Source organism: Barbus barbus (genome assembly GCF_936440315.1).
Source record: "Barbus barbus genome assembly, chromosome: 15".
Classification (NCBI taxonomy): Eukaryota; Metazoa; Chordata; class Actinopteri; order Cypriniformes; family Cyprinidae; genus Barbus; species Barbus barbus.
Genome location: NC_136743.1, coordinates 10,195,732 through 10,220,594, shown reverse-complemented (window position 1 = coordinate 10,220,594; position 24,863 = coordinate 10,195,732). Strand labels below are relative to the sequence as shown.

Below are 24,863 nucleotides of genomic sequence, written 5' to 3'. Positions count from 1 at the left end.
AGTCATTAGTAAGGTTTTGTTGCTTAAAATTGGATGAGATTAAGGAGCTGCTTTTTTAACCTTCATCTTGACTAAAAGGGCAGACTCAGATACAGAAGCATGTGACTTGTAAATTTATATTTGTGGAAAGTCTGCCTCCTTGTGGTGTGTGAACAATGATGCTGCTTTAGACTACTGCCAGGGAGTGAAAATATTAAATAGCATATCACAATTTCTATAAAAAAATAAGCAGCACAACTGTTTTCAACCAGCAAATTTTCATATTAGAGTGGTTTCTGAAGGATGATGTGGTTGAAAATTTAGTTGTCATTGTAGGAATAAATTCCATTTTACAATATAAATCAGTAATCAAATTGTAATACTTCACAATATTACTGTCTTATTTATTTTTGATCAAATAAATGCAGCCTTGGTGAGTATAAGAAAATATTATCAGCCTCAAACTTGAGTACAAAATAGTAAAAATAAATCTAGGTTAATTTATAAATATACTAATACATCAACATTTGTACAAATTAATATTAAATGTATGAAACTGGCAATGAACAATTTTTAAATTAACTTAACAACCTACATTTATAAAAGTAAAAAAATATAAAATTCATAATAATAATAATTGTATGTTTACACCTAATGCAATATTGCTATTAATTTAACTAAGTTACCAAATTGTAATACTAAATCAACTACATGGTTTGTCAACTGAACAAGTCTAACGCCAGCAACAGTAAAATGACATCTCTACTATCTAAATAAATAGAAGTGTTAAAGGGATAATCGGCTGCAAACTTCACTTTTACATTTTGTTTGAATGGAAATGTGTGTTGACAGTGTACACAACCACCCTTATTAATGATTAAAAAACAAATCCACCCAGGAAATAAATAACCGCTTTTGTAAATCAAGCCGTTCTCAGATTCTTGGACGCGTGACGTCACATTTATCCAGGCCGCTCCCACGATTGTTGATCGACACTGATGCCAAAGCAGGTGTAGGCAAGAATGTGTTTTGTTGTTGGATGTAATAATGAACATAGCAGTCAACATTTACTCCCGACGTCTGAGCTGCTGAAGATGCAGTGGATTACCTTTGATTTTGAAAGGAACGCGCCCCCCCGATCTACCTAAATGCGTCTATGTTTGCGCGAATCATTCGTGATCCAGCTTCACCTACAGAAGAATTGAGTATAAGTTTTATGAATTTTTGCAAATCGCCTTTCCTAATAATGTGCTTGTTAGCAAGTTTCACGATGAATGCGGCTAAAGTGTACAATCTCTCAGGGAACTGCGCGTCACCCCACGGAGGGAGAGGGGTGGGGTAAGCAGAGCTCATTAGCATTAAAAGGGCCATGCACCGAAATGGGTCGCTATGGATAAAGCGGTTTTTGACAGGATAAAAGGGGTGATGTTTTACACTACCATTGAGAAATTTTAACCAGACTTTTCATTAAGACCCTAAAGGATCATATCAACTTGTGGAAAATGGGCATCCGATGACCCCTTTAAGACTGCATAATGATATGGTTGAAAATAAAATGATTTTAAATCTAAAAGCATCACCTACTTGCTTTGATGTAAGAAATAAAACTCAGACCCATTTATGAACCAGGAACATCCAGTGAATGAATAAGCTTGAAAATAAAAGTAGGACAACTGTCAACGGAATCCGTGTATTAGGTGCCAAGTGCACAGCTCAGCTGATTATAAACAGAGCAATGCAGATGCAACGCAAACCTGTGACTCCAGCATGACTCCAGCTGATCTCCTACAAGAACCAAGAACAAACTTTTTGTTTTCAGTTCTTAGATGTAACCTTTTTATTATTTGTACATTCAGCACTTACAGGAGTAAACAAAAAAATTAAAAGAAAACAAAATGTCAGCTTTTATGCTAAAACAATAAAAAATTTTAAAACCAAATGTGAAAAGGTTAAATATGCATCCCATTCTCCATGACAACCTGCTAACAGCAAAGGGGTGGTAAAAGGCAGACAATACAGGACAAAAAATAGGTACTAGGAATGTGAGGAAAACAAGAGGTGAACTTAAAGTAGTGATCAGGACTTAAATCACGCCAAGGCTTTCAGAGCATCTCTTTCTGATCCCAGCTTCACTCTTTCAGAAATGTTGACACTACACTGAAGGAGAAAGAGAATGTCACCAAACCATGAGGATGTCTTGCAGTCCAACCCATTTATACCAGAAGTCCATTAACACTGTGGTGGGAAATGAACACCAGGAGTCTTAAAACCCAGTCAAGAGACAACGAGAAGAGTCTACATGGAGACACAGCACCACCGTGGTCCCAATGTGTGTGTGTGCGCACCCGTGTGTCTTTACGCATAGTGTGTGTACATGTGTGTTTTTATAAAGTCTGAGTTGGTCCTCAGGAAGGTAGGCATAGAGCTGTTACAGCACATACAGGAACAGGGGTAACAAACTGGACAGTTCCAGACATCCCTTAGTGTCGTCGATCTCTGGGTGGAGGGTTGCTGCGGCTTCGTGACCTCCTGCTCCCGCTTGCACTGTTTCCGCCAGGCCTGCGGTATCCCTCCTTTCGTTTATCCCCCTCTCGCTCCCTTTCCCGACCTCTGTCTCGTTCTCTGTCACGGTCTCTCTCACCTTCCCCTCCGGTGGCCCCGCCGGTCTTCATCCTCTCTCTCCACTCCTCCTCCCGTTTCTTATCCTCTTCTTCCATCTCCTTCCTCCTCTTCTCTCTTTCCCTCATGCGCTCGGCACGAGCCGCTGCCCTCTGTGCCGCCTGCAATGCAAAGTGCGATGGGTAATGAGCACTGGCATAACATCATAAAAACAGAAAATGTTTTCCTTAGCAAACATTGCAAATAAGCAACTAAAACGTGCAAAGAAACATACCTGCTCCTCAGTCAGGGGGAGCCAGTATATGCACGGAGCCGCTTTGGTTTTGCGGAAGAGGTCATCCAGCAGTTTAGCAGGTGGATCCTCTGGTCCTTTTTCTAAAAAGACACACAAAAAAGCCAATAAATATTTTTATAATATATTTATAGTAATAGTCATAAGGGTAATTTTTTTTTAAATTGAGATATATCATCTGAAAGCTGAATAAATAAGCTTTCCATTGATGTATGGTTTGTTAGGATGGGACAATATTTGGAAAAATTTAGAAAAATCACCTTTAAAATTGTCCAAATTAACTCCTTAGCAAAGCATATTACCAATCAAAAATTAAGTTTTGACATATTCACAGTAGTAAATTTACAAATATCTTCATGGAACAAGATCTTTAATTAATATCCTAATATTTTTTTTTCGATCTTTTTGACCCATACAATGTTTTGTTGGATATTGCTACAAACATACCTGTGCTGCTTATGACTGGATTTGTGGTCCAGGATCACATTTAAATTTAACAAATAATTATAATAAAATATACTGAAATTATTTAACAAAAACTATTTAAATAGTTTGACAAGTTGAATTTTAAATGAAATATTTATACATTAAATATTCGTATGTAATATTTAATTGTGAAAAAAAAAAAAAAACAATTTAAACATTAAAAGTTCAAAAACTAATAAGAAATTATTTATAACAAATGTACATAAATAGACAAATAAAAATACAATTTAAATATCAATAAAAGTGAACAAATAATAGTAGTAATAATAATAATAATAATAATAATAATATTAACTCCACCACACAAAAAGTAACTGAGGCCTTTCAAATTTCTCACCCTTTTTATCTGTTTTCCTCTCTTTGCTCTTTCCTCTTTCCTTGCGCCGTCTTTCGCGATCTCGTGAACGCGATCTTCTGGCACCAGCTTCCCGCTCCTCTCCAGGTTTGCTGAAGTCCCTCACTTTATCTCTGTCCCATTCCCTCTCTGCACGCGTTCTCTCCCTCCTTTCCATTTCCCTTTCTCGTTCTGCCCATTGATCGCGCTCTGGAAGGAGAGGCGGGGGTACTGGACGGGCAGGCCCAGCGGCTGCTGCCCCACGAGGCTCCTCTGTTGGCTTTTCTCCTGCTGGACCCAAACCCCTGTGGAACTCCAACTGATGGGGATGCACCAGGATTGAGAGACAATTAGTTTCCATAGAAAAAAAAGAAAAGAAAACTGAATACATGTCAACATTAATCTCCAATTAAATAAAATCCTTACCTCCTCTTGCATGCAGAAATCAACACTGAGAAATTTAGGGTTACTCTGGGGCCACTTAACCCCATGTAGTGCTGTGCGAGTGGCCATCGCCTCCTCCGCACTAGAGTACTGAGGGAAAGTATAGATAGTCAGAGGGTAAGAAAAAGAAATTCACACACAAAAAAAAAAGATCCAGAGGGATGAAGGGAAGATACTTACTGTGACGTAACAGTGAGATTTAATCTTGTCAATCCAGAAACCTTCCTCCACTACAGTCCCTGTGCGGTTCAACAGCTCCTTCAACTGCCCCAGGGTAAACGGCCTCACCTTAGAAACATTGCGAAACAAGTCTGTGGTCACTCAACCTGGGACAATAAATCCCTTGGCATGTAGCATTGTTATTTGATCAATATTTATATACATACCAGGTTACAGACATGTACAATGTTAGACAGCTTGCCACGAGGAGGTGACGGCTGTTTGGCTGTGCGGACCGGATCATCAATGGTGATACTCACACCCGACTTCTGCTGGCTAATGGAACGGCGAATCAGTGTGTCACTGGGAGTAACTTTAGGCAGGAAACAAAGATCACGTGAGATCACACTAACCTCAATGTCAGATTTTTTATTTAAAACTTAACTACATACATTTCACACTATTGCACAGAAATGTTTTATTTGTTCCTTTTGTAACTCTCACCCGTCTTCATTTCAACGTCTCGCCCAGGGGACGATGGCTCCGTCTCCATGGAAACCTGAATCGAGCCTTCAATTTTTTCCTCCTGGCTAAGTCTATCTTGCCCTTCACTTCTTTCTTCCTCATCCTCATGTTCACTTCTTTTAGATTCTTTCTGTCCATTTTCTTGTGTGTCAGAGGGCACAACCTGTTCAGTTGAGGGGGAGCAATGGATATTTTACCAAACACATGCAAATAATCAAACAATTGCTTCTTGTCGAGGAATAATATGCACCTGTGTTACAGTTCGTCTAATTTTCAGGTCTTGGTCGCCCCTCTCTCCTCCTTCCTCCTCCCCTGAGAGATGCATCTCCTCTGGATGCAGGTCTAACACAGCCTCCTGACCCAAAGCAGGCTTGATGTCTGGTATTAAAGACTGTAAAGAGTGAGGAATGCATTATGGTACTTTTCATCAGATGACGGAGGACAGGAATAGTGACATCTTTTTAACTAATTTTTATTTCATATTTTATCTGACCTTCAAAGAGTCTGTGGTGATACTGATGGAGGGTTTCTTGGCAGTGACAGCTGTACTGGAGCCCCATCTCCTCTTCCTGCCAGCGCCAGCACTGCTTGCGGCCTCCGCTTCCCCCTCCGAACTCACCACCCCAGGAGACTGTTTGCTGCCTGACGACAGACAGCATATGGCAATCGTTGAAACCTTGATTTATAAAGCATCATCATCTTTTGGATTTCAAACTTAACAACACTGTGTCTTAAGATAACAAAAATACACTACTTAAGAGTTTGCAGGTTAATAAGATTTTATTTATTAATTAAAATGGCTAGTTCACCCAAAAATGAAAATTCTGTCTTTAATTACTCACCCTCATGTTGTTCCAAACCTGCAACACCTTTGTTCGTCGTCGGAACACAAATTACAATATTTTTGATGAAATCTGAGAGCTTTCTAACCCTCCATAAACTGCAAGGGTCCTACCACATTCAAGGCCCAGAAAGGTACCAAGAACATCTACCAAATAGTCCATGTGTCATCAGCAGTTCAACTGCAATTTTTTGAAGCTACGAGAATACTCAGTGCATCTCAGTGTGGTATGGAAACAGCTCCAATCAGGACTGCAAAGCTCTACAGAGAGTTGTGCACTTAGCTGAGCGCATCTCAGGGTCTGCTCTCCCCTCTCTGCAGGACATCTACCTCAAACGCTGCAAAAATAGAGCTGTTAAAATCTTCAAGGACTCTAATCACCCTGGTAACCATCTATTCACTTTGCTTCCATCTGGTAAGCGCTTCCGTAGCCTGATGGCAAAGACTGAGAGACTTAGGAGGAGCTTCTTCCCCCAGGCCATCAGGCTCCTAAACTCTAACTCTGTGTCATAACATCACTTGACTCCATGTAAATATCACCATATCAATAAGCTATTCATAATTTTTCTCTACCTCATATTGCTGCTATTTAAATACCCTGTACAACTTTTTTGCACATTATTTTTGCACATTCCTCTTATTACTATTTAAGTCAACAACATACTGACCTGCACATTTATATTTATATTTTTTATCTTATCTTTTATTTTATTTCATTTTTTCTACTTTTCTTCTTTTAATATTTGTATACTTTATAATTGCACTGTCCTTGGAGCGGACCTGACCTACATTTCACTGCTGGTTATACTCTGTATAATTGTGTATGTGACAAAACTCTTGAATCTCTACTTTGTGTACAAAAAGACTAAAATAACGACTTTATTCAACAATTCTTCAACGTCGCATCACCCTAGCACCATTTTGTAGAGTATCACGATGCATGCACATGCTTTGATTTGAACAAACAACGCAAGCGTATGTTCTACGTCCTTGGAAAGCATGTGCATGTGTCGTGCTTACTACCTTTTTGGGCCTTGACCGTGGTAATACCCTTGCTGTCTATGGAGGGTCAGAAAGCTTTCAGATTCATCAAAAATATCTTAATTTGTTTTCTGAAGATGAATGAAGGTCTTACAGATTTGGAATGACATGAGGGTGAGTAATTAATGACAATTTTCATTTTTGGGTGAACTATCCATCTAATACTTTTATTCAGCATGGATGCATAAAATTGGTCAAAACTGTCAGTAAAAGAAATATTACTGTCATTTTAAATTATTTCTGAAGGACCATGTGATACTGAAGTCTGGAACAATGCTGCTGAAAATTCAGGACTAACAAATTATTTTAAATTTTAATATTTCACAATATTATTAAATTTTATATTTTGATCAAATAAATGCAGGCTTGTAAGCATAAGATACTTTCAAAAACAAAAAAAGTACAAATAAATATCATACAACCCCAAACGTTTTGCTATTATTGCACAGTGAATGATCTCTCCAAATTAATTACTAGATTAAAACATAGATACTCACTACCGATAGAAATCCTTCGGGCAGAGAAGGTCTTTGGCGTGGTGCTCTGAAAGAGAACAAACACACCCAAGCCATGGGAAAAGGTGAGATAGTATATACGGAAAGAAAGCACAGGGTTCAGAGTGGGAAAAATGTGTGTGCATGTATGGAGATAAAACTGAATGCCAAATAGAGACCAAAATAGAGTGAGCCATCAACAAGGAATTGGATAAAGAGATATGAAAGGAAATCTATTAGGAAAGACTGCCTCTTCAGTCAGAGCCTGTACACACAGTGTGTGCATGTTCTTCATGTGGTTGGAATTTGACAATTTAAAAGATCCATTTCTGCTCTGAAGATGCGGTCTTGTCCTCTCCTACACAAAAATACTTTTTTAAAGGCTTTGCTGCAGTTATCTATCACACTGAGTGGATATATGAAATATGAAATATCCTTTGGAGGCAATTACTGTAGTAAGAAATTAAAAGAAAAAAACTTTACATTAGCTCTGCAGTGGCCTTATATGTATATACATACATCTCTTTATCCTGTAGTCAACAGCTCCATTTTAGGGTTACCAGGGAGTCTCTGCAAATATTAGCATTGTCTAGGCAAAACGTTTAAAGTAGAAAATGGAGAATGACTACTTATTTCCCGGTACCATTGAAACATGTTCTTCACTGGGTTGGAAATGGCCCAATCGCACGTCTGCATGTACTGTATCTAGGCAACAACTGTCCAATCAAAGAAGGCTGGGAGGTTTGGGCACAGATCTGAGAGCAGGCTGGCAGAAGAACTCTTATGTAGAACATTGTGGGTGGAGTTTGAGAGGCTCTGAGTGTCTTTTTTGAAGTCCATCGTATTGGCATTAAAATGGAACGTGGGAGGAGTCTTTCAAACAAACTGCTGAGAAACCTTTCAGAAGACTGAGTCACTTCACACTCACGTCAGATGCATTTGTGAAGATGTCCATGTTACGAGTGAGACTGCAGAAGGTTTCTGTCCATTCAGGTTGAATGAAGCAGTTTCACTGCTTTCAAGCAGCCACAAAACAACGAAACAGATAAAGTCCATTTTCAAACTATCGGTTAGGTTTGATCATGATAGTCCAGAGAAAAATGAGAAAGCTGTAAAATCCAGCAGAGCCAGTTGTTGTGTTAAAGTGCAATGAAAAGAGAGTTAAAAATTTCCTTGGAAATTAAGAAAACACATCAAGGTTTTTCTGCAGTACAAAGAGAGAAACTAGTCCCATTATATAGCGAACAACTGGAACAATCACTGGAAATGTCTCCATTAAAACAAAACAAAAAAAAGTCCAATTGAACAGTCCTGAAGATGTCCACTTATTTGCTTATGGTTTTTGGCAATCTCATTTTCACCCTTGCTGCCATCTTGAGCCAAACTGACACTCAGCAAAATGTCACACCCACATTACTCAGCCTTGCATTATCAGTCCAATCAACAGGTGCTTCCAGCCAACGCCAAGGAGGAAACGTGGCCATTGTTGCCTGGTGTGTTGCACTGCAGAGCAGACTCAAGGGCCTATCAGGTAAAGCCATGGCGCTTGGAGACAGTGGAACAGATGCTGCAGAAGTAGTAGTTGTATGCAGGTACCAATAAGGGCAATGGAAGAGGCATGAGCACCTTTACAACAAAGCAATCAAGGGGGTTTTAAACATCAGCCAAAGTGAGGGAGTGCTCCCTGCTGCTTCTGTCTAGGACAGCTTCAGCAAAGGTTCACACAACATCATCTTTGACCACAAAAAGGGCAAACAATACACAAAGCTGCTAAATTAGCTAAGTAAACATAATTAGCAATGCCTGCATGTACCTGTAATAATAATGCATCTTTATTGAAAAATATAGGGGGAAGGATGACAGCCATTTATAAAACACTGTTTGCCTCTTTATGTGGAGGATATGTGGCCAATGGTAGAGTTGGGTCAGACCAGCACTCCTCTGTGCTCTTACCTCCTCACTGCTCTCTGGAACCTTCTCAGGCTCCGCCATGACAGCCTCCTTCACCTCAGTACTGAGAAAGACATGGGGGGGGGGATGTAAAAATAATTAGTCACAATTTGCTATAGCCACAGTAAAAGCCTCCAGAGTAAAAGTGTTTTTGGATTTTAAAGGGATGAAAAGTCATCATTTACACACCCTCAACATATGTTAGGCAGAATAGCGGTCTCAATCCCCATTCACTTTTATTGTATGATAAAAAATGCAATGAAATGCATGTGACTGAGGTTAATATTGTGCCTAACATCTAATCTTCTTTTCCATGTAAGGAAAAAAGTCATACAGATTGAAACATGAGAGCTAATAAACAATGACAAGATTTTGATTTTTTTTGTGTGAAATATCCCTTAAATGTAGGGTGATCATACAACTTTGTTCCCCCTGGATTTCTTTTCCTGGCTGTGATTTCTTAATTACCTTAAACGTCCGGGTTTTGCTGTTTTCCTACTGACATGATCTGTAGACTCTTCATATAATATATGTACACTTGCTTTGCTTTGACTGTTCTCTGTAGCACCTACCTACTCGCACATCATGATTGGTTGTTAATGTACAATACCTGCACATTAGTGGTCAAACCACATGAAAAACAAAAAAATAGGAAAAAGCGAAAACCTACATATTTTTAGGCAATTTAGAGATCCCAGCCAGGGCATGTCTGGGGGGGAAAAAGAGGATCTATGGTCAGCCTATTGAAATGACACTTTCAAACGAACCCACTACTAATATGGTCAGCCAGACTCTCATAAAATTCCAAATGGGAGAAAAAGGAACAATTTATGACAACTTACAACTAACAGTGTATCCTAAAACACACAGATTACAGGCCTGCTTTAACAAAAAAACTCCAGCTCCATAAAAATAAATATTTCTGTGCTGTATCTATAACCTTGTATATGTAGTTTCACATAGACCTCCACATTAAAGCTCCAGGCTACATATCGACTAAATGCAGCGCTCATCCCGCAGAGTGGAGTGACACGCGTGGCGAAGATCGTTCACAAGGCCGACAAAACTAACGTTAGCGGAATACGAGTCGTTTCAAATAAAGTGCGCCCTGATACTAACATATCTCTAGCACATAAAAAGATATATGACAAAACCCGCTCCGCCGCATTGTGGGATGCGAGTACATGAGTGCAGCGCTGAGCATCATCCGTCTCTCCTCCCCGTCGAGTAGCATAACGCAATGTGATCACGCACCTATCAGCGCCTCTCGAATAACTACAAACGGACGGGACTTCGCGAATTCACCGAACATCGCTCGCCCAAAGCTAACGGGCCACCTTGAGCCCCGTGTTATTGGTCAAACGCGCAGTACAGCCATGTTTAGATGAGAGAAAGGAAGTGTGCGAGACTCACTGCAGCAGGACCCCATTATCACCGGCTGAGAGGCAGCCGCACTGATTGCCTGTTCGTAATCCACAAGACTTCAATAACGCGCTCTTAAAACGAGCTACGTGCCGTTTTGAGAAGACCTAAAAATCTAGCAATGCTACTATCTTCTATGTTAGTAGCGCAATAGTAACGGTTTAAAACGATGCATCTTCAAGCCGTGTTGTCGTGTTATTTTACATTGGAAAGTCCGATTCGTTATAAGTGAATCGGTTTGATTTTTAAACAAACAAAAAATTCGCTGATTAATTTGATTTCATCTTCTGTTTCGAGGCAAACTATACAAGTTAAATAAATTATAAATAGTGTTTTTTTGGTTTCATTCGTAATTTATTCGTCCATAAATGCAGGCTAAGGGCTAAAGCTAAGTTTCATTCTGCAAAGGTAATACATTTAATATCTGAAGCGAGGAGAACAGTCGCAGCCATATACAAAACAGCTTGCAACCATTAAAACATTAGTAACCTCTATTTTGGCAACGTACAGAACTGTGATGACAGCAATTACAATTCCCATCTCATTTTGCATTACCTCACACAGCTATTTAGATTTAAATATGATGCATGTAATTGTAATATTTGCTCCTATCTCAGTTTAATGAGCTAAGTAAACTATCTGTAGCATGCACAGCATTAACACTGGCTCTCTGATGCTTCAATGCTGCTAAATGTAGTATTCAGAAATCAGAAAGAGCTTTATTCAAAAAAGTGATCGTTATGGCATATTGCTGCTACACTTGATCAAACTGGCCTGCTTGAAAGTACATTAAAATGAATTCCAAATGACAGGATAAAATTTGTATGCGTTTCCTGGGTCCAATAAATAGACTATAAAAGGACTCAGGCATCCAAAACTTTTCAATAATTTCACATGAAAAACTTAAAACAGTCAATCAAATGTTTCCATCTTAACCTACATCATAATCACCATATTTGATCCCTACTTGGATTTCCATCCCTTTTTAAAGCTGCAGTCCGTAACTTTTTTTGGTTAAAAATTATCCGAAATCAATATTTGAGCAAGTACATAACCAGCCCGTGTTCAATACTATCGCCTTACTTTAGCCCAATTCACAACAGTTAGTTTATAATAATGTCTCTAATTTGAGCGGTACAGGTAGGTTTTCGCTGGAAATTCGAGCATGGCACTGCGTCATTACATCACGTACGTAAACAAAGAAGTTGTCCCGGCTAGTAGGCCATCGCATGTGAGGATCCTGCAGGTGCCGGATCATTTATAGCCTTTTCTCACAGCAGCTAGAATAACTAAATGTATCATTTTGATGGCGGATTGTAATCCAGAAAGGATTGTGTTTATGAAACACACGTGAATGAAATTCAATTATATTCCAGTTTTAAATGGGCTTCTGATTACAGATAGCCTGGGATTACACAAAATTAGTATTTTAAAGAAAACCAGTTCGAAGGCAGCATAGTTTGCTTTTTGGGTTAAAATCATATCTTAATATGAATGCTGATGTTGTTAACATTAATACTTTGAGAATAAAGCATAACAGTAATAATAATTTGCACAGTTTGATGTGATATGATCTAACCAATCTTTAGATTAAATCACCATTGGTAGCTCGAGTTATGGTAATGCTTTTTTCCTCAGTTGGGCAGAACAAACGTGGCAGACTTGTTACTTGTTCAGATGACAATATACGGTGAAAATTCTTATTTGGGTCATATATTCCAAGACATAGGCTAGAATCTGTGATTGCGACGTACAGTAAACATCCACACCGGTGCGGTGACTGACAGCTACACATTCACCTCAATACATTATGGCGCTTTTCCACTGTGTGGTACGACTCGGCTCGGTTTGCGTTTCCACTGCAGTTTAGTACCGTTTTAGAGTGGGCGGGATTATCTACATGTCGTTACAGTTGTGCCGCCTCTACTGCCGTGACTCCTGAAAAACTTTGTAATTCCACATCGCTCCAAGCTCTCTCTGGATCCGATCTCCGGCTATCAACGAGAGGAATGTCTGTACTTCCTCAACAGATAACGAAACAGCCATTTTTTGGTTGTTAAAAAAAAGGTGCGCTCATTCAAAACGGTTGTGTTCGATCCTTCGCTGGCTGTGCTGATTTAAATCTAGCAGCTCTGTTGTGTCTTGTGTCGCAAGTTCAATGATGCAGGCAGTGATGATTTTCTCCGGCCAATCAGTGATTAGCAGAGTTTACACGTCACGTTTTGGTAATGGTACGGTTTGCTTGGAACCTCAACCAAGGTGGTACTAAATAAAGTACCAGGTACCAGGTACTGTACCCATTGGAAACCCCCCAAAAGTGAACCGTACTGTGCCATGCAGTGGAAAAACGCCATTAGATTCATCCACGCTGGAGCCGTGCCGACTCACTACCCACGCAATCAAGATAATTCCACAAGTAACTGCAATTCAAGGTTTTCAAACAGAGATGCGACAAAGAGGCAAAATTTACGGACTGCAGCTTTAACTTCATTAGTTATGTTTTCATTCAATCTCTGATTTATGGTGTACAAATTTAATCAAAGTAGTATATAGACAGACCTGGTAGTATCTTTGTTAGTGTCATCTTCAATATCATCCTTTCTTCCCCTTGTTACCTTCTCAGCTTGTAGTTCCAGGCAGGGTTTCTAAAATGTACAGAAAAAGTAGAGTATTTAAAACATTTTGTTCAGTGTCTTGCACAGACTGAGCCTATTAAATGCCAATCAAAGTAGCATAAGGGTAATAAATACTGTGACTAGTCAGGGTGTTAGAACCAAATGCAAATTTTTTGTTTTTATTCACGTTTTTGGCTGCTTGCTAACCTTGGTTTGGATGACATTCTCTTTGCCCATGTCTTTTTCCTCCTGCTCTGTGAAGACTCGCTTTTTGCGTTGGGCTGTAGGAGGCTTTTCAGCCACAACTTTTTCTGTGGCCTGAGACGAAGACTCTTTCTGGACTCCTTTAGACTGAGGAAGATAGAAAGTAAGTTATGCTTAAAAATTTGGCCATGTAAAAGAGAGATGCAGGTATAACAGTATGTCATTCAAGAAAGAAAAAAATGAATTATTAACAATTAGTGAAATTGTCTCAAAACAAAAGCCTATTTCAACTCTTTACTTAATTAGCATAAAATAGACATGCTTATAATGCAAGTCTATGGGGCAACATGCCCCAAAAAAGCATCGTCCATCTGCCATCAGTGGTTCAATCTGAATTTAATGAAGCGACGAGAACACTTTCTGTACGCAAAGAAAATAAAAATGACTTTTTGTCAAAAATTTGTCTCCACTCTGTCTCTCTGCGTCACCGTAGCACCATTTTGGAGATTATCCATTGAACGCAAACAGCGTACGCTCTCTGTATCAGCCATAACATAAGGATAAGTTTTCTATGTGTATTTACGATTTGATTTGAACAAAAATAGTGCATCCTTGTATTGCGGCTGACACAGAAGAGCGTACGCAGTTTGCGTTCAGTGGATAATTTCCAAAATGGTGCTGCGGTGACGCGGACAGACAGAGAGGAGACAAATTGTTGAAAAAAAGTCGTTATTTGTATTTTCTTTGGGTACAAAAAGTGTACTTGTTGCTTCATAAAATTGAGATTGAACCGCTGATGCCAGATGGACTATCCTGACGATGCTTCTCATACTTCTCTGGGCCTTGACAGTGGTAATTACTTCACAAGCCCCCTGGTTTTCATATAAAATATCTTAAATTGTGTTCCGAAGACGAACAAAGCTTTTACGGGTTTGGAACGACATGGGGCTCAGGCAATCAATATTCCTTAGTTTATGCCCCTGTATGCCAGCTCTCTAATGCTCTTATGTTCTTCTGCCACTTATTTTACTACTGAAGCCATTTTTGAGGAGCATGTAATTATAGATGAATTCTGACACTTGATTACAATGATCATGAGCAATGTCTCTGAAGTGTTTAAAGAGAGCAAGAATGAGTTAGCCTGACGAAAAGAAAAGAAACTTTTGAACTACTCACCTTCCTACCACCTGAAGCGGAATGACTTTTCTCCTCCTCCGACGATGATGAACTGGAGGAGCGTGAGGAGGATGAAGACCCAGAATCCGAGTCGGATGAGGAAGAGTCACTGGAGGATGATGATTTTCTTTCTTTCTTCTCCACCTCTTTCTTTTCCCTTACTCTTCCTCTTTTCTTCTCCTCTGAAGGAGGTTTCTCCACATTCTCCACTCTTCTGAGTGTCTTATGTTTAGTGTCATGGCTAGCCTCACTATCCTTTGACGTCTCCATCTTCTCTTCCTCTTGTGGTGCATGTTGTTTGGCAGGCACCTCGGGGGTCTTGCTCTCAAGTTTTCTGGGGGCTGAAGCAAGGACTGATGTTTGAGGAGCCTGAGAGGCATCTTTTTCCTCAGGCTTAGATGTTAATGGAATTGAGGGGACTCGTGGCATGGGGCTGTCTGAGAAAGTACGAGGTCTCTTCAGCACAGACGTCGGAGAGGAAGGGAGAGGAGTTGTCACAGGAGCATCTCTGAGGAAGCGGGACTTCTTTGAAGAAGATTGAGGGGATAGAGATATTGCAAGCATGGGTGACTGTTGTGGGACAAGCTCTGTAGATCGAGCATCTTTGCCAGCGCTCTGAGGTTCACCAGTCTCACTCTCGTCGGGCTTCTCCGTTGGACTCTCCAGAGAAGCAGGATGGGCCGCTGGATAGGAGAGACCACTGATATCACGACCACGCTTCCACGGAGGAAGACGGCTTTCTCTTTCTTTCTCATGTTCCTCCTCTTTTTCAAGTTTCAAAGCCTTTTCTTTTTCCTCCTGCACTCTTTTTTGCTCCAAAAGTCTTTCCCTTTCCTCCAAGGCTCTCTGCTGCTCTTCTTTTAAAGCCCTCTCCTGCTCATCTTTCTCTTTTTCCAAAGCTCGCTCTCGTTCCTCCTCTGCTTTTCTCTGTGCTTCTCTCTTACGCTCAAGAGTTTGTTCTTTCTGCAATCGTTCCTGTTCCAAAGCTTTCTCTTTCTCCAGCCTTTCTCGCTCTTGCCTCTTGCGTTCCTGAGCGGCTTCTCTTTCATGTCTTTCTTTTTCAGCCCTCTCTTTCTCCAGCCTTTGCTGTTCTTTGGCCCTTTCCTTTTCTTGTCTCTCTTTCTCCAATGCAGCTTCTCTTTCCAGTCTGTCTCTCTCCAAAGCTTGCTCTCTTTCTAACCTTTCTTTCTCCTGCCTCTCCCTCTCTAGAGCTTGTTCTTTTTCTTGCCTCTCTCGTTCCTGCCTTTCCTTCTCAAGCCGCTCTTTTTCCAATCGCTCCCTCTCTAAAGCTTGTTCTTGTCTTTCCTTCTCAAGCCGCTCTCTTTCCAATCTCTCCCTCTCTAGAGCTTGTTCTCGTTCTTGTCTTTCTTTCTCAAGCTGCTCTCTCGCCAACCTTTCCTTCTCTAGAGCTCGTTCTCGTTCCAATCTTTCTTTCTCAAGCCGCTCTCTCTCCAACCTTTCCCTCTCAAGAGCTTCTTCTCGTTCTAGTCTTTCCTTCTCGAGCCGCTCTCTCTCCAATCTCTCCCTCTCTAGAGCTTGTTCTCTTTCTAGTCTTTCCTTCTCAAGCCTCTCTCGCTCTAATCTCTCCCTCTCTAGAGCTTGTTCTCGTTCTTGTCTTTCTTTCTCAAGTCTTTCCCTCTCCAAGGCTTTTTCTCGTTCTTGTCTTTCTTTTTCCAGCCTCTCTCTCTCAAACCTCTCCCGCTCTAAAGCTTCCTGCCTCTCTCTTTCCAGTCTTTCCTTTTCTTGCCTTTCTCGTTCCAGAGCTTGTTCTCTCTCGAGTCGTTCTTTTTCCAAAGCTTGTTCTCTTTCAAGCTTCTCCCTCTCCCGCTGTAAGGCCTTTTCTTTCTCTTCCTTTTCTCGCTGTAAAGCCCTCTCCCGTTTCAGAGCTTCTTCTCGTTCCTGTCTTTCCCGTTCCAAAACTCGTGCTCGCTCTTCTTCCAATGCCTTCTCCTTTTCCTCTCTCTCCTTTTCTAGGGCTTTCAGCCTCTCTTGTTGTCGTTGCCTTTCCCTCTTTTCGTTTTTTTGCTCCCATAAAAGATGGCTACCCACATCTTGCTTCATGCCATCACTCTCTTCCACCACCGCTGTTCTAACGACACTAACACCTGGGTTGGAGATCACTGAACTAGGGTATGACAAAACTGAAGCATTAGCTGTGTGGGTAATTGCAGACACAACTCCCTCATGGTGGCTTCTCTGTCCATCCATTCCCTCCCTATCACGCTTTCCTGCCCCAGAGAATGCTCCCTCAGACGCCATCTTGCGTGCCAGTAAGGTCAGTGGGCCTGGTCTGCGTTCTGTGGAGTCACCTGCTGGTTCAGGGCTACTGCTACGACTGTCACTACTGGAACTACCAGAGCTCGAAGAGCTAGATATACGCTGCCTAGATGGGGGCTCTCCGGGACTAGGGGGGCTCTGTTTAGGGGTGTCTGGGAGTGGAAAAGAGAGTTCAGGAGGAGGGGATGGGGGAGGAGTGGGCTGTCTGAGCTGTTGTGAAAGTAAAGGTATGTGTTGGGGGGGCGGCTGCTGCTGTTGCTGCGAGCCACCAGATCTTTCCCTCACCGGTTGGCTTTTTGGAGGCTGTGCTCGACGACTCCGTTGAGCACTGGCGTTCCACTCCTCCTCCTCGTCATCATTGTCATCCCCGCCTTCACTGTCATCATCACTGTCAGCCGGTACATGGCTTGATGTTGGTCCTCTTTCACCAACAACCCGCACCGACAAAGAGGCTATTGCGCCAGGCTGGGCAGGTGCAGAGGGGGACGGCTGCCCAGGCGTTTCTTTTTCTCTGAGCTCATCACTCTCACTCGCAGTCACCTCAAATCCCCCAGCCACTGCTGTACCTCCTTTGTGTTGGTCAACTAAGGAGGGAGCAACATCCTGGTGGAAATACACGTATTAGGTTAAGTTCATTCCCCAAAAGGTCATTTTTTGATCCAAAGTAAACTAAATCAGGAGAATGTAAAAAATATCTAAATAAATAACATTTATCCTTATCTTGCATTACTAAAAATAAAATACTAATTTTGTAAGAATTTGTGGTCCAGCCCAGAACAAACACTGTAGAAGCAGATGACTGATATTATTTCTAACCTGGTCAGGGGCAGCACAAATGTTGTCATTGGCCTCTGTGTGGTCTTCATGGTCTGTTCCTTAAAAATAAATAAATAGAATATATGAACCATGACAACAGACATGTTAACAGACTATATAGCACTTAAATTTAAATGTTAAAATAATATACATATACGTACATATTTGTACACACACACGTAAGTATATATGTGTGTGTATAATTATGTATATATGTGTGTATACATGACGCATACATCAGGAGTTCAATGCTTTGTTAGTACACTTATTTTAAAATTATAGATGATATATCAAAGTATATTCATCATCATCTAACAAAACACTCAATGCTCAAAAACCCTTTGTACAATAACTATGTACTGCAACTGTAAGAAGAATTTTGCACATCTTTTTAACAACAATTTTTATTTGTCAAACATCATCATCCCTATGTAATGCCTAGAGATAAAAATATTGCACATTAACCAAAAAACTAGCATATGTTGAGAGTACTTGTAAATTGTCAGTGTTTCCATATTTCACCTTTACTACCATTTACACAAGGAAGCAGCATTTTTGCTGGTTAACAACATTACACACATTCAGCTTCAAAAAAGAAAACAAAAACCACTATTCGCACTATCATCTGATACTTACCATCAGTTTCAGCTGCCTCTCGTGCTTCCCTCTCCAAACGCTGCCTCAGAAGCTCTTGCTGTTTGGCCAGATACTGTTTAATGAAGCTGTTCTGACTCATTTCCTCCCCAATCTAAATAAACACGCATGTAATCCAAAATGGTACAGTTGTTTAGAGCAGTCAAGCCATCCACACAAGAACACAGTAACACGCTTATTCCTACTGTAAAACTTTGCAGCTCGTCTCACCCGGGAGTTAGGCTGCAGGCCAATGTGATGAGTGGAGGTTTTCTGAAGGTTCTCCAACATGAGAGCCTGTTGAACATGCAGAATGACAGAAACACATACTTAATTACCTACACCAAATACTTAAACATACTTTGCAGCAAAGGTAAGTGAAATACCTGGAACTGGACAGCAGACAGCGTTGATTATATTACATAACTTAAGAGATGCTAACATAAGAAGTTGATTATTCATTCTTATTTGTATCATGGGATGCAACGATTATAGATTTTGCTGGTACGATTATTGTCTGATGAATAATCACTGTTTTACGATTATGACGATTATTAGGCATTTATTCATTTCCCAACATTAATAATGTATAAAATCACATGAACACTCTTTAGATGTTAAAGTGTTATTTATTGCTGCCTTTTGAAACAGAAATAACACAGTAACCAACAATACAGCACAAAATAATAATAAACAAACAACAAACAAAAGTCCATCTCTCCCATTAGAATTAAAAAAGGTGACCGCTGCTCTGTAAACATCCATGACAGTATTTCTCTTTTGAAAATAATGAACGAAAGAACAATAGGTAGGTCCCATTTGTTAACATTAGTTAAAGCAGGTTAACATTAACTAAAAATGTGCAATAGCTAATTGTTGCAGTAGTTAATATTCTTTGTTAATGTTGATTAATAAAAAATACAACTATGTTAGTTAATGTTAGCTCCACTGAATTATATTAAGACAACTTTTGATTTTATAATGTATTATTAAGTTGTAATTAAGATAGCATTATTAATAAATGCAGTCATTGTTTTTTTCATGTTAACTAATGGAACTTGTGTTACTGAACAATAATAACGAATCAGTCGTTGATATATAGATAGGCCCACTGTTCTCTATTATAGATCAGTGGATGGGCCATGTTTAGGTTAGAAAAAATGTTTGAAAATAAATAGCTCATTAAGTCTTTAAGTAAGAGTTATTTGATGCTATTGTGAAGACTAAAGCGAATATAAATATCTAAATGACTGAGTGTGAAACATTGTTTACACAGTTTTAGGAAAGTAGCGCAGCTGATTTGTTTACTGGGTTACCGGGGTAACGGCAGCGCCCTCTAGTGGCGAATGTGCGTCATTCAGCGCGTCTTCACTTTAACTCGCTCCGCTTTTCTTCTCATCTGTGCTCATTTAAATTAAACCGTTGCCTTTTTAAAGTTCTAAAGTAATCATATGAGGCTGCATCGCAATTTGTCCATAAATAAACAGAATAAATTAATACGTTTGTTATAGGCTAAGTTACTGTATAAGTTAGGCTGTTTTGTATTTTTTTTTTTGTATTCGCACTTGTGCTCCTAAATACATTTTCCAGTTCGCACACATCTATTTTTAGTCGCAAATGCGAGTGAAATGCTCGCACTGTGGAGCCCTGCACACTACTATCGACAGGCATTTCTTTGGTGGAAATAAAGCTTTGCTGTTTAGTCCCTCTGTCACTAATGTAATTAGTGTAGTAGCCTCCGTGTCTGATAAACAGCGCGTCATTTGAAGCTGGTAGACCACTAGTGTGACTTTGTTTTCATTTTGCACAAGCTGCAACAGTTCAGCTCCGTGCAACAGAAACACTCGGTTTTGCGAAACCTTTACGATTAATTAACCGTGACGTTTTAAAGCGCGGTTAATCGCGGAACCGGTTAATCGCTGCATCCCTATTTGTATGGATCAGAGTGAATGGTGTAAGAATGAATAAGCATACATATGTAACTCAGGACCACAAAACCAGTCATGAGAGTCAATTTTTTGAAATTGAGATTTATACATCTCTGCTTAACGACTAAATAAATAAATACATGACCTGAAACATATGACCTGACAATAATTGGCTGAGATGCAAATATTTGAAAATCTGGAATCTGAGGGTGCAAAACAATCAAAATAATGAGAAAATCGCCTTTAAAGTTGTCCAAATTAAGTTAAGCATATTACTAATCAAAAATGAAGTTTTGATAAATTTACGGTAGGAACTTAAACAAAATATCTTCATGGAACAAGATCTTTAATTAATAACCTAATAACTTTTGGCATTAGATCGATAATTTTGACACATACAATGTATTGTTGGCTTTTGCTACAAATATACCTGTGCTATTGACTGGTTTTGTGGTCCAGGGTCACATAAAAAAACACTTATTTATTGATTATTTGATGATCATAATTTAAACATACATATGGATTTACTCCTGATAGTTTCATTATATACAAAACAAGCAAGTGCACTAAAAAGAACCTAATCAAGACATAGACTGAGTGATAGACTGAGATTTGTTCACATCCGTTCAGTAACAGTAACTTCAGCTCAAACTTCAAAGCAGCTGCGGCGCGGCACATCAATCAATCAAATCCTCCCACCGACGCAAAGCAACCGCGATGCGACTTCAGTGTTTATTTCAGCAAAAGCACATGACATTCAAGGAGTAAGATGTGTTTAATCTTTCAAAAACTTAATTTTTTAGAGACTTTTAGTAAGCGTGTCCCCGTTTCATAACCCCCCACCCCCCTAACACCTTATGCACTAACAAAGCGCGAGCCCGCCGACAAGTTAAAAAAACCTCTGTTCCCATCCATCCAGAGACTTGTAAACACAACCGCATCGCCCCGAACCCTCCGAGACCTCCCAAAACTCACATGCATGGAAAATAAACGGCGCTTTTGCACGTCACATACAAACAGGCAACAGCGAGGGGACATGATGACACTCTACACACTGGATGAGCACCCCAGCTAGTGCGCGCTAGCAGCTAGCGAGAGACCACCGACGCTCGGCCTCTGAATCACGGTCCTCGGACTCTGCGGAGCCGAGAAACCTGCAACTCCCACTCACCCCTTTCAGCCTCTTGATGAGAGCATTCTTCTGTCCGCTTTTCGGAAGCCCTCTCTCTTCCAATGCCGCCTTCAAATCCGCTACCCGGAGCGAATGGAGCGGCCTCCCGTCCAGCGTAACGTCTTCGAGGTCCGCCATCTTGATTCCCTTCGCTCGTTCTGTAGCTCACGCGGACCGCAACGCCTTCCTCACAGACGTCAGCGCGCCTTGAGCACTTCCGGAAGAGGCGGAGTGGAAGCACACAGAGAGGACTTCGAAGTTGTTTGATGTTTCACAAAGTAACAGGCAGTTTTAACATGTATGTTTTTTTTTTTATGGACAAGAGGCAGAATGTAGTCATGGACATAAACCTCATTGGACATGATAATGTAATTTTCCTTTTCAACATAAAACCATTGCAAAGGCGAACAAAGATGCTATTATTAAAGCCTGTGTAGTATTCAAGCTATGCTGTGAATGAAATGCAAGCTGAAGTTAAGCATTTTCTAATTAAAACAGTTATTAACCTCGTGCTTTTATATTCTGGATATAGTTTTGTACATAATAATGTCTGAAATTCTGAATAAATGAATCCAAGTTTATGATATCCCACATCGTAGGTAAAAACACAAGTGTTTTTTTATATATATAATTAAGAAGAATAAATACCGATTTTTGACATTTTTGCGACAAGGCAAAACACGATTCATTTTAGGGAATTGGTTGTTTCGAACCTTTCGTTTTAGTGAATCAGTTTTAAAAAATCAGTTTAAAATCAATTCATTTACAATCTTTTCTGAAAACGTCCTTCAGTAACATCCTTTAAATGAATCGAACATGTTCAAAAGAGCCGACTCTCACTGAATCGTTGACTCAACTGCTCTTACTGATCCAGTTCGATTCATTAACGAATCGTTCAGTCAGATTCGCGAGCGAGCGGTTTATTCTTAAGATTCGATCAAAAAGAAAGATTCGTTCATCGCTAATATGCAGAGCCCCCCTGTGTCAGCCGAGGCAAGCGGTTTATTGAACACAGAGAGCGTCTCCGTTAATAGTCGAGATTATTTTCCACCTGGTTACCGACTTTGAAAGTAACAACATGCTGTTTTCGACGAGAGGTGACAAGTTCAACTAAGAAACGGGTAACATTTGATTTAAAATTACATTTTGATTCAAGTTAAAAAGGAGGTCACTCGTTTGTTTTGATCAGCTAGCATTCTATCGTTAGCAAGCATATGTCGTAACGTTAATAAGGAAGTAAATATAAGTGTGGCCTACATGGTACGATGCACAACAAAACTAGCATTTTATGAAGCATTTAAATCGAGGTTATGATGTATGTTAAAATACATGAACGTGGTTTATTCAGTGTTTCAGATTGTGTAAATCCTAAAAATGCTCAACAACATTAAATCAAGCGTTTCTTTAAACGCAATAGTTTTGTTTAGTACCATCAATGATAATCCCTCTGAAATCCTTTTTCTGTCTTTATTAGAAATGGCTTGGTTCCACCAGGCTTTACAAGGCTCGGGCCAGCCAGATGGATCCATGATGCCCCCTACAGTGGAAGATCTGTCCCAAACTCAGGTCTCCAAGCACACCATTACACAGTTAGGGATGTCTGATGGACAAGGTTGGTCAACACTTCCTCCAGTTTCCATCATAGACTTTCCGCCTGCTTCACGAGGCATCGTTCCCCAACGTCTGGAAGCACTGTCCTGCACATCCCTCAACATGGGCTCTAGAGAAGACTCCGTACCGCTGTCTTTCGTGACGCTTCAGGAGCAACGATGTGTACTAAGTTGGTTTTTAGGATGGAACGCTGTCCAGAAGCAACGCTTTCTGGAAGATCTGATTTCAAAGGCTGTGCCTGGAAAGGTGTCCAGTTTATTAGACCAACTCAACACACTGCAGGTGCTTTATTTTATTAATTTATGTGAAACTTCATGCCCTTTTCTTTGTTGTGTGATTCTTGTATGTTTACTCACCCTCAGACCATGCAGATGTAAATAAGCTTGTTCCTTGATCAGAACAGACTTTCTGATGAAAGAAATTTAACATTAAATTACATGCTCACCAATGGATCCTCTTCAGTGAATGAAAGTTTAGACAGCTGATAAAAACATCACAATAATCCACAGCCTGGTAATTCACATCAGTCTTGTGAATTAAAAAGTGCGAATTTATAAGAAACAAATTCATTATTACTATGTTTTAACTTTTAAACCATCACTTTCGGACAAAATACTAGCCCATAATCCTTAATAACACTTCCTCCAGTGTAAATGTCCATCTCCTGTTGTCTTCCCACATCCAAATCCACCAACAAATTTGTTTAGAACTGTTCTGGACTATGTTTTTTGTTGTTCACTTTAGATCAGATAACTAATATTATGTAATATTAGGGATAGAAGACTCACAGTTTTCGCTGTAAAGCAACAGGTTAAAGAAAAACATCTTAATAATGAATTTGTTTATTATAAACATGCTTTTAACTTCACAAGACGTTAATTGATGGACTTTAGTTGTGTCTCTGGTTGTGTTTATGTATGCATGTGATGTATCTATTTGGCATAAATATTACTAAGCAGGTTCATCTGTATGATAACATGGGTATCTACCTTTTCTCTGCATTTCAGGTGAACGATCGCCCACCCAACATTTTTGAATGCCAGTTAAGACTGTGGACTCAGTGGTTTGATTCATGGAGTGAAGAGGAGAGAAATGCCTTTTTGAACAGCTTAGAGGAAAAGGATCCAACCTTTGTTACGTACTTCTATAGCCAGGTTGCTGGAACAGCAGGCAGAGATTGAGGCTCTTCATACAATGTTTTTTTTTGTTTTTTCACTCTTCAAAATGAAACAAATCAAGTCTCCTATGGACTATTCTGCTGTTAAACGGTTTTGAAAAGCTATGCTTGATGTGCACGTGAGTGTAGTTTAAGCACCATTAACCCTCAAAATGTTTTGTTTAGATGCAAAAAAATCTTGTAAAGTTTTTTCTAAAATAAATGTTTTTTTTCACTATTTATGTTTCCTCTGTGGATTTGCTGTTACAAGCTTCACGGACATTCTCTCTCTTGATTTTGAAGGGATAGTTCACCCAAAAATGAATCATCCTTTTAAATAAAAAAAAAAAAGACACCAACATAGTAGATAAATATTTGTTTTTCAAATTTAGATGATTTATTAAAATGAAAGATGCCATTCAAGCATGCAGTTGAGAGTAGTAATAAGCTGAAGTATCAAAGCCGAAAGCATTTTCTTTGGATAAAAAAACCAGACTCCTAATATATAGACATCACTGCTTGAGCCAATCGGTGGATTGAGGTTTCTTTAAGATCAAGGGAGGCTCATTTAAATTAGTATCACTGCAGGTTTCAACATATGGATAGCTTTTCCCCTGCAGCTTATTGCCAGTGAAGCTAAAGATTTCAAGCTTCTTTTCTGCATTATAAAAAGTTACCTTATTATTTTTA

General features: G+C 39.8%; 2 protein-coding genes across 2 annotated transcripts; one reads left to right on the top strand and one right to left on the bottom strand.

The window, feature by feature from the left end:
* Positions 1-1,794: 1,794 nt before the first annotated feature.
* On the bottom strand, positions 1,795-21,619 carry LOC306881697 (uncharacterized protein). Its single transcript, XM_079435915.1, has 18 exons — positions 21,407-21,619; positions 18,539-18,604; positions 18,311-18,422; positions 17,675-17,733; positions 14,582-17,461; positions 13,409-13,552; positions 13,146-13,231; positions 9,168-9,228; positions 7,218-7,263; positions 5,332-5,480; positions 5,089-5,229; positions 4,818-5,001; positions 4,541-4,686; positions 4,335-4,442; positions 4,137-4,244; positions 3,714-4,029; positions 2,873-2,973; positions 1,795-2,759 (listed from the first exon to the last, which is right to left on the bottom strand). Exons 1-18 carry the CDS (start codon positions 21,542-21,544, stop codon positions 2,460-2,462), a joined length of 5,145 nt encoding a protein of 1,714 aa, XP_079292041.1. The 5' UTR covers positions 21,545-21,619; the 3' UTR covers positions 1,795-2,459.
* A 654-nt stretch (positions 21,620-22,273) lies between these two features.
* Positions 22,274-24,508, top strand: LOC306881706 (uncharacterized protein C14orf119-like). Its single transcript, XM_079435925.1, has 3 exons — positions 22,274-22,527; positions 22,881-23,299; positions 24,025-24,508. The coding sequence occupies exons 2-3, from the start codon at positions 22,883-22,885 to the stop codon at positions 24,196-24,198; spliced, it is 591 nt and encodes a 196-aa protein (XP_079292051.1). The 5' UTR covers positions 22,274-22,527; positions 22,881-22,882; the 3' UTR covers positions 24,199-24,508.
* The last annotated feature ends 355 nt before the right edge of the window (positions 24,509-24,863 follow it).

Excerpts from the sequence above, each read along its gene's own strand:
- LOC306881697 (XM_079435915.1), bottom strand. The coding sequence starts at position 21,544 with ATGGCGGACCTCGAAGACGTTACGCTGGACGGGAGGCCGCTCCATTCG. Across the intron at positions 17,462-17,674 it reads TTTGTGCTGCCCCTGACCAG|GATGTTGCTCCCTCCTTAGT; the intron begins GTTAGAAATAAT and ends TATTTCCACCAG. Across the intron at positions 4,687-4,817 it reads AGACGTTGAAATGAAGACGG|TTACTCCCAGTGACACACTG; the intron begins GTGAGAGTTACA and ends TCCTGCCTAAAG.
- LOC306881706 (XM_079435925.1), top strand. The coding sequence starts at position 22,883 with ATGGCTTGGTTCCACCAGGCTTTACAAGGCTCGGGCCAGCCAGATGGA. Across the intron at positions 23,300-24,024 it reads ACCAACTCAACACACTGCAG|GTGAACGATCGCCCACCCAA; the intron begins GTGCTTTATTTT and ends TCTGCATTTCAG.